The sequence below is a fragment of the Nycticebus coucang genome, chromosome 12 (genome assembly GCF_027406575.1).
Source record: "Nycticebus coucang isolate mNycCou1 chromosome 12, mNycCou1.pri, whole genome shotgun sequence".
Lineage (NCBI taxonomy): Eukaryota > Metazoa > Chordata > Mammalia > Primates > Lorisidae > Nycticebus > Nycticebus coucang.
This window is the reverse complement of record NC_069791.1, coordinates 754727-767960: the sequence shown is the minus strand read 5'-3', so window position 1 is coordinate 767960 and position 13234 is coordinate 754727. Positions and strand designations below refer to the sequence as shown.

At 46.7% G+C, this 13234-nt stretch overlaps 1 protein-coding gene across 9 annotated transcripts in view; it reads right to left on the bottom strand.

The window, feature by feature from the left end:
* The window catches only part of GRIP1 (glutamate receptor interacting protein 1), a 687322-nt gene that overhangs the window by 272235 nt on the left and 401853 nt on the right, over positions 1-13234 (bottom strand). For 3 of the 9 annotated variants that reach the window (XM_053554788.1, XM_053554793.1, XM_053554790.1), the window contains exon 1: positions 629-1408. The exons of the other annotated variants lie outside the window; for them this stretch is intronic. In XM_053554788.1, coding sequence (XP_053410763.1) covers positions 629-683 — 55 coding nt within the window. In that variant the 5' untranslated portion in view covers positions 684-1408. Of the gene's footprint in view, positions 1-628; positions 1409-13234 lie in introns of those variants that run through there. 9 annotated transcript variants of the gene reach the window in all.

Genomic DNA, 13234 nt, shown 5'->3' with positions numbered 1-13234 from the left:
AATATTACAGAGAGGTTTAATTAACATTTTAGAGTTCTAAGAGACCATCTCAAGTCAATAATTCTTGATGATAGATACAGAGCAATCATTCTTCTTTTCAAATAAACTTCAGGTACTAGACAGGACCACAGCATCCTGAATTACCTACTTTTTGGAACATGCAATTCTAACATGTAAAAGAAATTAAAGCTGTCCTGGGAAAAAGCTCTTGAGATGTTGGAAATTAGCAGAATGAGCAGTTATTCTGTGGTCACCAGTGGTGCAAGCCCTGGGGCTGTTGCTATGGTCAGCAGGAGACAGGCAGGAGGGTGCCCTGACTCCTCGGGACCAGTTAATCAGGTGCAAAATGACAGATTCCAAGAACAACTTCAGCCCCAGACCCAAACACATTCTCTGTTTTTAGCAAAGGATGAAGTCATTAAAAAAAAAAAAAAATCACACCGGCAGTTTCAAGGTTTCAGCATGAACACAGCCGGGGTGCAGGGCAGAGGCAGGCCGGTTCTACGGCACAGGCATTTCACCGGTCCTCTGCTGCCTGACTGTAAATCACAAAGCAGGCATATTGGAGACTGTGTTTACAGGGCACTGCGACAGACTCGCTGAGTGAAGGACAAGGAAAGCACCATACCTTTGGTGAGTCGCCTCAGAATCTGACAGCGGCATTTGAAGGAGACGGCTATCATTCTCACTCACCGCTGCCGTGGCCGGGCGTGCTCAGGGCTCTGCTCTGGTGGCCACGGCGGCAACAGTGAATTCCTCACACACATCCAGGAGTAGTCCCAGCGGAGAGTGACAGAGCTTAATTCCTCTTGGCTGATGCGGGGGTCCGCGACATGTCATCTGGCAGAGCTGGCCATTCACCACTACTACCGCCCGGCCTGCCTCCTCCCTCCTCAATCACAATGGCTAGAAAGTGATGCCGTCTCGATAGCAACAAAGCCACATTGTGCAAGGCAGGGACGGGTTGGAAGAGCAGCCATTCCACAGATCTGACGCTGGGTGCCGAGCAGCTCCTGTGTTTCAGGCAGAGCCGTGCTCTCTGGTCTGTGCCCACCCCCACCCCCACCTGTGTCTGTGTCCTTAGAACTCTTACTTAACGGGAAATGCAAGTGAGATGCTGGTGCTCTTACTTCAGGAGGACGTGTGTGTCACAGACCAGGTTCTTTTAAGAGCCACGAAGAAGGAAAATGGGGAGGCGCCTGCCCCTGGGATTCAGGGGGGAGCATGTTTTGCCTATAGGAGGGAGGCAGCCCTGTGCTGGGGTTGGAAAGACCCACATGGCACGTTGCAAACCGTGGTCCAGCTGTGCCAGCTGCAGATGGAATGAAAGAAGGCAGAGCTGAGGGGAGGGTCCAGCAGGGCGGCACCAGGCAGATGGGATCCCGGCCCCTTTAGTAATCATCCTTTCCAGAAAAGCACTTGGCTGGAGAGCAGCACACTCACAGCTGTTTCTACAGATACCAGAAATAAAAGCCAAGCATTTCTACTTTTAATGCACCCCATTATCCTACTTCCCAAACAGCCCTCCCCAAGACCATTCTTCTTCTTACGCGAATAAAATAGTCTTGTGACACAGTTGATAATCTGAGTACCGGCTCCAGTGGAGTGAGCAGCAAATAAACAAAGCTTCCAGCCCACTCTCAGGGTCCCAAGAAGGCCGAGTGTGTTTCCTTGGCTGCCAGCTCTGGCCTGCCCACTGTACGGTTACTACAAATGAGCAGTTGGCACGGGATCTGAATCAAATCCACAGGAGTTAGCACAAACATTCAGGGGAAAAAAATCAGACAGTTGGCCAGGAAGTTTAATTTAAAAAGAAATCAATTAGTCAAAATGAAAAGATGTATCACTGTCTCAAGTATTTGATTAATATTTCTATGATTTTATGAATTATTCATACAGATTTATTCTCTACTCTTCAGGCTACAAAGAAAAACAAAAACTTTCCAGCTGGTTTCTAAAATAATTTGCAATGTTCCAAGTTTAGTGACAGAGCTTTCTCTTCATTCATAAATTCTGTATTAACTCAGGCAATCCAATCCACTGATGCTGAAATGCATGTTTTCTATTTTGGGTCTAACAGAAAAATAATTTGTATGTGAACAATAGCTGCATACCATACCTATCTACTTTAAAGGGTTTTAAAAAGGATTCGTATACCAAGGACGGTCTAACTAAAGCAACTGGCACCACCATTCAACAGGAAGGACTATGTAAACGAATCATAGGATCTAATGTTTACAATTGTTCCGATCAGCATAAATGTTTTTTTGAATTTCAACCCATTTCATTTTCATCTATATTTGGCCATTCCTAGAAATATCTTAACTTCCTTGATATGTTTTGCTCTAAATAAAAATATACCTTAGTGGTAGAAAATTGAGTGATTAGCCAAAGTGAGATAAATATTTATGGTTAGCTCTTTGTAAGACTCTTCCCCCATTCTAACATCTTTCCTAAAATCCAAGCACTCAGAAAATGCAGCTGTCAAACTGCATCAGTACAATCTTGCCTGTGGATCATCCCACTCCAGCCTATTTCATTAATGTCTATTCAAATAAAACTCACAGTCCTATTGGAATCTTTGCCCCTCTGCTATTATGTACACTCAGATCTAATTTGCTTTTTCCTGAAGGCTAAAATGATCAAATATTTCCACCTTTTACTAGAACACCCCATTTTTTTTAAAGCTCCGTTCTCTGGTTCTAAGAACAATCTTCAGAACTGCTACTATTTTTTTCTGGCAGGGAAATAGCCCCCTGGCACTCTCCAAAAGGTCTCTGAGAGCCCCAACAGGAGAGTTTTGTTTTCTCTTTGGATACTGTGGCTGCCAATTTGCCTCTGTCCTGGCAGCCAGCTCCAGCTCGGCTCTTGGAGTAACTATTCTCTGGAAATGAAAGAATCTGCCAGCTATTCCCACCTTCTTCCCTTCTGGGCTTCTCTTGTTCCAGAGATTTCCCTGGAAGCCATTCTAAGTCTAGCCTCTTGCCCTAAGCCTTTTATCCTCCCTTAGCTTAACAAAAGCTTAGCGCAAAGTCCTGAATCCCAGCGCTCAGGAAACACCTTCTAGCAGTACAAGTCCCCATCTCAAAACTTGCTGGCCTGCAGGACAAAGGTCCCAAGTGGCCATAGTCACTGGTGGAACCAGGGCGCCATTTCCTAACAGGAGCCACCACTGGGACGAGTGACCTACATTTTTGGCTCCCAACACTCATATTTAATAAAAAGCATGTGTCCTCAGACCCCATGATCAGAACGTTATTTATGGTGGCTCAGCTGTAGAGAAGCTTAGACTTCAAAACATGCTCCCCGAGGGCCACCAAGTGAGGCTGTGGAAATCCAAAGCAGGTAACACGGTACCAAATAGACATCTGTGTAAGCTCCAGAACGATCCGGAGAAGACTGAGAGTCAGTTCAGTAGGTTTGTCCCTCTCTAAAAACAAAACAAAAAACCCCATCAATATATAAAAACATGGGCTGGCTGGATTGAGGGCAGATTAATCCCTTAAAATAATTCTTATTTCAAGCCTGGGCTTGGTGGCTCACACCCTGTAATCCCAGCACTCTGGGAAGGCCAAGGCAGGTGGATTGCCTGAGTTCAGGAGTTTGAGACCAGCCTGAGCAAGAGTGAGACTCCGTCTCTAAAATTAGCCAGGCACTGGGCCGGGCGACTGTAGCCCAGCTAGTCAGGAGGCTGAGGCAAGAGAATCACTTGAGGACTCTGAGATTGCTGGGAGCTATGACTCCACGGCACTCCACTCCACGGCACTCTACAGAGTGCAACACAGTAAGACTCTTGTCTCAAAAAAAAAAGAAAAAAAATTCTTATTTCAGGGTTCCTTTAAAATATCAGCTTTGCTAAGGCATAAAACAAGTATACTATGTTTAAGTATAATCTTATAAATTACAAAGGGCTTCCACAGGTACACATCATTACAGCGACTGTATTACAGGTTTTTGTTCAGATGAGAAAACTGTTTCTCAGAAAGGTGCTTTCATTAGGTCACTGTGCTAGTGACTGGTAAAGAGCAGGAGAGGCCCAGGGCTCCTCGCCCCACTGGTGTCTTCCTGGGAAGACTTTGCTTCCCTTGTGGCTCATAGAAAACAGGACAAAGTCAATGACCAAAAGGCAATGAACAAAGAACTTTTAAGAACAGTTTTATTACTACAGGAGGTGGACCTGGTATCTCCCTTCTCCCTGACTATACCCAGGTTCTTCTGAAGCACAGACAACAGGTCAAGACCCGCTCCACCCACCAGAAACCACATTCGAGAGGCAGTGCCAACAGGTACCACTGGCACCAGACCATACCTGCCAGCTGCTTGCTGGAAATCCCATCCGATTTGACAGATTTCCATTCTGACTGGCTTGTGTCTTTGTCACAGCTGTTTTAAAATATTGTGAGTGTCACTTCTGTTATAGTGTGCCACTAACTTTATTATAAGAAAGGTACCGTTTGGGGTGTATGAAAAAAAACTTTTGTGATCTGTTCAAAGATGCAAATATGTCCTCAGAATCAAATCGTTCCACAGAACCATTAGCTGAGTAACACCTGCACCCCCAAAATAAACACTGATGTTTGCAGTCTTCTGATTCTTAACAAGAAGGAACCACCATAAGCTCAGTTTCCTGCCATCTACCTACACCTGGGAATTCATTTCAAAATAGAGAACAGAAGAAAACAAAACAAAGAAGGCCATTCCACAAATATATATACCCCTATTTCATGTCGTCAGAATCAATTTGAATAGAGTCTAAAACAATCTGTGCTCTCTGCCTCATTCCAACTTATCTCATACTTTTATTTTACTTTATTTTTTTGAGACAGAGTCTCTTTGTAGCCCTCAGTAGAGTGCGGTGGCATCATAGCTCACAGCAACCTCAAACTCCTGAGCTCAAGTGGTTTCTCTTGTCTCAGCCTCCTGATTAGCTGGGATTCTGGTATGAGCCACGGGGTGTAGCCTTAGGTCATTATTTTAGACAGCACAAGATACTTGACTTGGCTAATACTGAATATGCTGATTCCCCCCACCCCACTCCACAGGCATTTTTCAAATTTGGGGGGTATTTTAGAACACAGTGTTTTCAGAGGTCTTAAAATGTGACCTCTGCTCCTTGTTATAGCTCCGTATGGACAAACTCACCGACACATCCTTAGCTTACTATAATCAGCTGTTTTTATTTTCTTTTTCAAAGATGCTGAAAGCACCTGTGAGCCTCAAACATGTGATAGCTTCTGTGACCACTGTCTGCTACTTGATTCATGGAGTGTCGACATGAGACCACACACTGGGGCAGGCAGGGGCAGGACGGACAACGGCCCAGAAAGCAAGACCTGGTTTAGTGAAATTGCCTAAGACAGAATTTATTAGGGTCTGTTTAAAGCAAATATTTTATGAGATAATATTTCTGTAGAAGTAATGACGCCCTTTAGGGAGCATCATTAGGACAGACGCTTGCAAGTGTGGGGTGATTAAAAAGCACTTAGCAGCTCTGAGCCTCTGGTGTGTGGTGGCATAGGGAGGATGTAAGGCACACACTGTGTCGGGGCTCTGATGCTGGTCACGGTGTCATGGAAGATCACCTCCACCTCACAGGAGAAACCCAGAAAGCTCCTGTGAAGTTAAGAACCTAGGAAACTCATCAGCTGAAGGCATCTGATGGGGATGTTAAGGAACAGTAGGAATTGGGAAAGGTAGCGCAAAAAGAAATCTCCAGAAATCTTCCTCCTACAAGCCCAGGCTAAGTCCAGCCATTTATGGAGGCCTTATATGAGAGGTTGAGGTTATGGCCAGAAGCACAGGCCTTAGAATCAAACTGCCTAACCTCAAATCCTGCTTTTACCACTAAATGGCTATGTGACCTTGGACCAGTTCTTCATTGGCTAAATGGTAAAAATCATTTCTAGGTTTGTTGTAATCACGAACTGAGTTTATTTGTGGCTAGAACAGAGAACAGTAAAAGGTTTTACTCGTCACTACGTATTTGGGAGGAAACACACATGTCCCGTGGACATTTGGTCACAGCCCAGACTCTTCCTTACCTGGAAGGAGCAGGGACCGATTTGGACAGAGACTCACAGGAAGTGGGGGTTGGGATTAGCAGCTGCAGGGGTCCCTTGTCCAGGAACACGAGTGATCTCTCCAGCTTGAGTCTCCATCCTTTCCCTCTCTCCTCCCTCTTCCCTCCTGCCCCAAAACGTAGAGCCCCCTCTTCAGCCCTGGGCCTTCTCCCCAGGCTTCAACAACCACCTCTGTGCTTTCACTTCCAAATCTTGATGGTCAGCCCTGATGTGCTCTCTAATCTTCCAAACCACCCTCCATTCCACATCATTGATTCCAGAGTCCCTGAGCTGCCCTCACGACCATCTCCAAACAGCCTCCAACCAAACTGAGCGCCTGAATCTGTGTCCCTTCCCCAAGGGCTCCCTGGCGTCCTCACCCTCCCATTCAATAGGCCAGTCCCTTTCAGGTCCACTTTGCAGCTCTCTCAACAGATTCCCATCTGGCCGCTGTCGCTTTAGAGGCGGAACCCCGTGGTTACTGCACACAGGAGTTTTCTCTTACAAGCATTTATTGATGGCCTTGTTCTTGACATTGGGCCCTGGGCCACACCCGAGGGTGCCTCCTCCTAATTCATCCCAGAATCAGAACTCAGCACTTGTTTCTCTTTTTGTGAATATCTGACAGTCCTTTGGGAAGAGTATCATTCTTCAAATTTTGTAGTGGTAGCCAGATTTTCTTCTTTTTGTAGGGCTAAAATTAAGGACTTCTATATAAATAATCTCATGGTCTTAGGGGATCGCACAGCCAAATAGGTCAGACAGTTGCGACCAACAAGTGATAGACTGGAAGGTAAGTGCATTTGAAGAATAAAGAAAAGTGGGCAATGCAACAGGAAAAGGACAAATTGTCAGAGCAGAGACTAAGGCTGGCTTAAAATAATGTTCCTTTTCCACACTCCCAGTACATGGTAGGGGAAGGCCAGAAACACAACTAATTTAAATTCCAGCCATGAGGAGTGGTGGTGCATGTGCACAGAAGCCGGGTTAGATCAGAGAGGAAATGAGGTTTCCAAAAGCAGGCTGGAGGAAGTGGCCTCCTGCAGCCCCTCCAAGCCCAGCCCATCTCCCTTTCTGGTGTTGTTTCCCGACCGCAGGGTACACTGTCTGACACACCACCTATTTCACTTATCTGCTTCTTGTCCACTGCCCCTCCCTTGGCCTTCTTTTTTTTTTTTTTTTTTTTTAATGAAGGCAGGATTTTTTGGGGGGAGGGATGTCTATTTTGCTCACTGTCTAGAATAGCACCTGAGCACGCAGCCGACATCCAATATATTTTTGTTGAATAAATACATTTGTGGGGGTTTCTCTTCTAGTGGACTGCTTTATATGCAGTACTGTTTCTAAAGTCTCCTACAAATGAAGTTAACAAATTATTTTTTAAAAACAGCAAAAGCAGAGCCCTGCCACCTTAAGAGAAAACTCTCCCAAATAACGGCTCATTTCCTGAATGTTGCCTCTTTGTGGTGGGAAGGGCAGGGGGCGGCCAGGCCCTCCTCCCCAGCACACCTCGAATTCACTCCTGCTGCTTCTACAAGAGGATTCACGAGGACCCTGTTGTTCCCCAAACACAAAGGAAGGAGCGGGTATCCCAGCCGGAAGCTCGCTGAAGTCAAAGGCAGCAAGAGCAACAAGGAAAAGGCAGAGAAGACTCTAGCACTAAGACATGGCCTGTCTCTGTGAGCAGGAGACCAGAAAGCGCAGTCCCGGCGGGAGAAACATGCGTGACTGCAGCCTGCCAAGGACACAGCGTCTCTCTAAAGTAACAGTTGTGCCTATTTTTGAAAGTTCTAGTAACACGTGGCTACAAAACTCTGTGATTCCACCTGCAACAAGGACTTGCACTATGACAATCTCCAAGCTGCCCTTCTCACTGCTCCAGCTGCTGTTTGGATGACTTTCGTGTTGTGGCACAGGAGTTAAGGTCTCCCTGGTTAGAACGTACACTCCAAAACCAGACTCACAGCAAAGCCGGTTCCATTTTGGTATACTTCCCTCATTCAAATAAACTCATACGAACAATATGCTAAGGCATCCTACATATACATGCAAAGCTAAAACATTTAAATAAGATCATTTGGTGCTTGTAGCTCAGCGGTTAGGGCACGGGCCACATACACCAGGGCTGGTGGGTTTGAACCCAGCCCAGGCCTGCCAAACAACGATAACGACAACTACAACAAAAAGATAGCTGGGCGTTGTGGCGGGTGCCTGTAGTCCCAGCTACTCGTGAAGCTGAGGCAAGAGAATCGCTTAAGCCCAAGAGTTAGAGGTTGCTGTGAGCTGTGACGCCAGGGCACTCTACCAAGGGCAGCATAGTGAGACTCTGTCTCAAAAAAAAAAAAAAAAGACGATTTAGGGCTGAGAAACTAGTCAAGGGACTGAGGGTGACAGGTCCCTGGAGCTACCGCAGACATCTGGACCCATCCACACCTGAAGCTATGACAGCCTGTGTCTGTGTGTGGGTAACTGAGTTCAGCCCGTCCGTGACACGGTCATCTAAGAAGGGCAGTCGCAGAATAAGGAAGGGAGAGGCCACAGGCCTCTGTGCTTCCCTCACAGGAAAACTACATTTTGCCAAATCTCAAACATTTCTACAACTGTGTCTGGTCTTCTTGAGTTCATTACCACAACTCAGAAGAGCTCCTTCTCTTCGACTAGAAAAATACCTGCCCATTATTTTTCATTTTTATTTCTATACAAGTAACATTAAGAGGCTCCTTGGGGGATGTTTTGCAAACACTTTCAATTACTGATCACTGAATCTGAGGGAAGAAAACATCAAGATGTTTTATTTTCCATCTAAGAAGGAAACACCTCTCCAATAATGGCTGCAGGGAAACAGGACTCTTAAGAAATGGGAGGAGAACAAAAGACAAGAGAGAAGCCAGGTGGAGAAGGGATGTCCTCAGCTGGCCTCTCCCCTCACGGGGCATCCTCTCCACATCCAACCCGGCCTGTGGTCCAGCAAGTGCTGCCCCTTCTGTGTTCCCGCTGCATCGTGGGGCAGAAAAGGTCAGGAACGCGAGTACAGGTTGCAGGCAGCTGGCTGGAAACTGACCTGGCGACTGAACTGAGGCCTGGGGCCTGGAGAAGACCTTAGTCCAGCTTCCCCTGCAGGGGCCCCCAAGTTCTTCTATGAGGACAGCAAAGCTTATGAGGACAGGAACCCCAGAACCAGCAGAGCGTTCACTCACAGGGGCAGCAACAGAGCCCCCAAGAGGCCTGGGGCACAAGGGATGGCAAGAGCGAAAGCCAAGGAAAGACGGGGGTGGTGTGAGGAGCCTGGTTCTGCCCGGAGCTCTGACAGCTATGAGACTGGTCGTGACGATGGCCATCGTCTTTTCCACTGCCATCATCATGGCGACCCGGGCCGGTGTTCCCACAGAGCTCCCTGTGAGCCGGGCGTGCTCCCAGCCTGCACGCACATTTCCTATTTCACAGGAGAAACATTTTCTCCCCAGCTTCATTGAGGCATAATCAACAAATAAAACCTATGTACATTCAAGGCATATAACAGGATGACTTTATATACACATGTACACTGTGAAATGATTACCATGATCAGATGAACGAACATCTCCACACCACGGCTGGCTACTTTTGCGTGTGTGGTGAGGACTCAGAAGCTCTGCTCTCTCAGCAAATTTCCAGTAAGTGTTACTGACTACAGTCACCTCGCTGCTGCTCATTAGACCCTAGAACGCACCCTTTTATCACTGAAGTCTGCTTCTGACCAGCATCTCCCATCTCTCCCTGGACCCCTGGAGACGCCTCTCTACTCTCCGCTCCTGTGAATTTGGCTCTTTTAGATTACACTTGTGAGGCAATATAGTGTTGACTTTCTGCGTCTGGCTTGTCTCACCCGGTATAATGGCCTCTATTTTCATGTCATAGCAAATGGCAGGGTTTTCTCCTTTATGGCTGAACAATGCTCTACACACACAGCCACACAGAGACACATGCAGACACACGCAGACACACAGAGACACATGCAGAGACACACGCAGACACACAGAGACACACAGAGACACATGCAGATACACAGAGATACACAGAGACACATGCAGATACACAGACACACGCAGACACACAGAGACACGCAGACACACAGAGACACATGCAGACACACGCAGACACACAGAGACACACGCAGACACACAGAGACACATGCAGACACACGCAGACACACAGACACATGCAGATACACGCAGACACACACACAGGAAGACAGACACATGCAGACACACAGAGACACACGCAGACACACACACAGGAAGACAGACACATGCAGACACACAGAGACACATGCAGATACACAGAGACACACGCAGACACACAGAGACACACAGAGACACATGCAGATACACAGAGACACACAGAGACACACACAGAGACACATGCAGACACACACACAGGAAGACAGACACACGCAGACACACAGAGACACATGCAGACACACGCAGACACACATACACATGCAGACACACACACAGGAAGAAAGACACACGCAGACACACAGAGACACATGCAGATACACGCAGACACACACAGAAACACACACGCAGACACACAGAGACACATGCAGACACACAGACACATGCAGATACACGCAGACACACACACAGGAAGACACACGCAGAGACACAGAGACACGCAGACACACAGAGACACATGCAGATACACGCAGACACACACAGAAACACACACACAGACACACGCAGACACACAGAGGCACAGGAAGACACAGACACACAGAGATACACGCAGACACACGCAGAGACACACGCAGTGAGTTTGTTTCCTTCCTCCACCCACCTGCTGATGGACACCTCGGTGCTTCTGGACCCCGGCTACTGTGCTGTAAACACAGGGTGAAGACATCCTCTCATTATTGGTTTCATTTCCTCTGGACGTAGACCCAGAAGCGGGATTACTGGACTGTACACTTGTTCTGTATTTAATTTTCTGAAGAGTCTCCATACTGTTTTCATAATGGCTGTACCCAGTTACACCCCTACCCACAGGATGCAGAAGCCCCTTTCTCTACACTGGCTGGCTGTGCTATTTGCTCAAGCTGAGAAATACAAGTGTCGACAAGGACAGTTTTCACGTTAGGAGATCTGTGCTTCATCTTCTAACTTTAAAACTGGCCTCCACACACTCAGCTCCAGTGCAACGGCTACTAAACTCACAGCCCTTCTAACGCAAACCACCTTGCCGCTTCTCATGGTAATGGTTTTCCTTAAGCTTTGGGCCACCTATCACTGACATCTGTGGTCTGAGGCCTAGAGTGCAGGGAGCAGCAGCCTCAGATCTGTGCCAGTTCTGTGACTTGCCTTTCACTCAGGAAGGAAAGTATCACATGGATACAACTGATTTTTCTTCTCTCTTTTTTTTTTTTTTTTTTGCAGTTTTTGGCCAGGGCTGGGTTAGAACCTGCCACCTCTGGTATATGGGGCCAGCGCCCTACTCCTTGAGCCACAGGCACCACCCTACAACAGACTTTTCTTCCACAAAGCAAGAAAAAATCCTAAAAACATGTAATTAAAAATAAAGAAATGTTTACTTTCAAGTTTTAACTAGGTTTTAAACACACACACACACACACACACACTTTTCAAAAGGTAGTTAGGTCCATTTCACTTTTCCTATTCTGACTGGTCAGTAATAGTTGGCAATTTTATCAAGCCTGGAATTCTTTATTTTATTTTATTTTTACTTTTATTTTTTTGAGACAGAGTCTCACTCAGTCTCCTTGGGTAGAGAGCTGTAGTATCACAGCTCACAGCAACCTCAAACGCTTGGGCTCAAGTGATCCTCTTGCCTCAGCCTCCCAAGTAGCAGGAATTACAGGTACTACCACCACGCCCAGCTAGTTTTTCTATTTCAGTAGAGATGGGGTCTCACTCTTGCTCAAGCTGGTCTCAAACTCCTGAGCTCAGGTGATCCACCCACCTCAGCCTCCCAGAGTGCTGGGATCACGGGCTGAGCCACCGCTCCCAGGTAAGCCAGGAACTCTTCAATGCTCCCAGCACCCGCTTGCTCACTCCTTCCATAATTTGGTTGTGAGTTCCGGTGGTGACTAACAGAGTCTGCTTTACAAGTCTGCTTTTTATTCTAAAATTACCTTTCTTTTAGCTTCACATCTAATGCTTTATTTTCAAGAATGACATTAAAAATAGTCCTGAAGAAGAGAAGGCCTTCCACAGGTCCTTTCTCTGATCTTGTTTGGGGAGGAAAATGCCAGATCTTAACTGATGAAAGGGAGTCACAGCCAATGAGACATTTTGCAGGACATATGCTAATGGGAACACACTAGCCACCTGGACACCCTGCTTGTGGAAGCACACAAGATTGGTGAGCTGGTGAAAGAGCAAAGCTATAAAGTAACAGCCAAATTTACCTTTTTTAAAACAAATAAAAAGTATCTTCTAACTAGGAAATTAGAGACCCATTTGATGTAATTCATGGTGTATGACGGCTTGGAGATAAATTCACACCCTGGCCTCCCCCACTCTCCATATCAATCTCTCAGCTGGTTTGAATTTCTGCACTGGCACCACCAGACAGAGCAGACACCAAGCACATCCCGCAAAGTGCTGCTGCTCCTGCGTCACTGTCCCAACCTCTGTCATCATACACATTCTGTGTCAGCTGCAGAACAAGCCAATTCTCTGCCATTGCCTCTGAAATGTCTCACTCGTTCCAGGAGCTTCTTTTGTGTGAACCTTCAGGAAGCCTTATTCATTTGACAAAGTTCAAATGGAACAGAAATCTGCATACAGAATTACGTTGCCACTGTCTTTTTCGGCACAGCATCCAGATGCCATCTTAGCAGAATACAACCCTCTGACTGCCATGGTGACAGCCAGCGAAACTTGTCAGGAGACAAAAGACAAAGCCATCTATCACCATTAGTGAGAAATCTCATCTAGCAAAGGATTTATGACCTGTTCATTTCAGAGGAGATTAAAAAACACACACAAAGATTCAATCAAGTGCGTCTGGCGATGCATGAAAATGAGAGGGAGTTCACAGAAGCTGGGGGGCAACTGCAGGTGGTCAAGCGCTGCATAGTCTCACTGGAGGGGTGGTGGTGTCTGGGACCACAAGCACCACAGCTGATGAAAAGCGGCCAGTGCCCCGAGGCGGTTAGGGCAGCACAGGGCGAG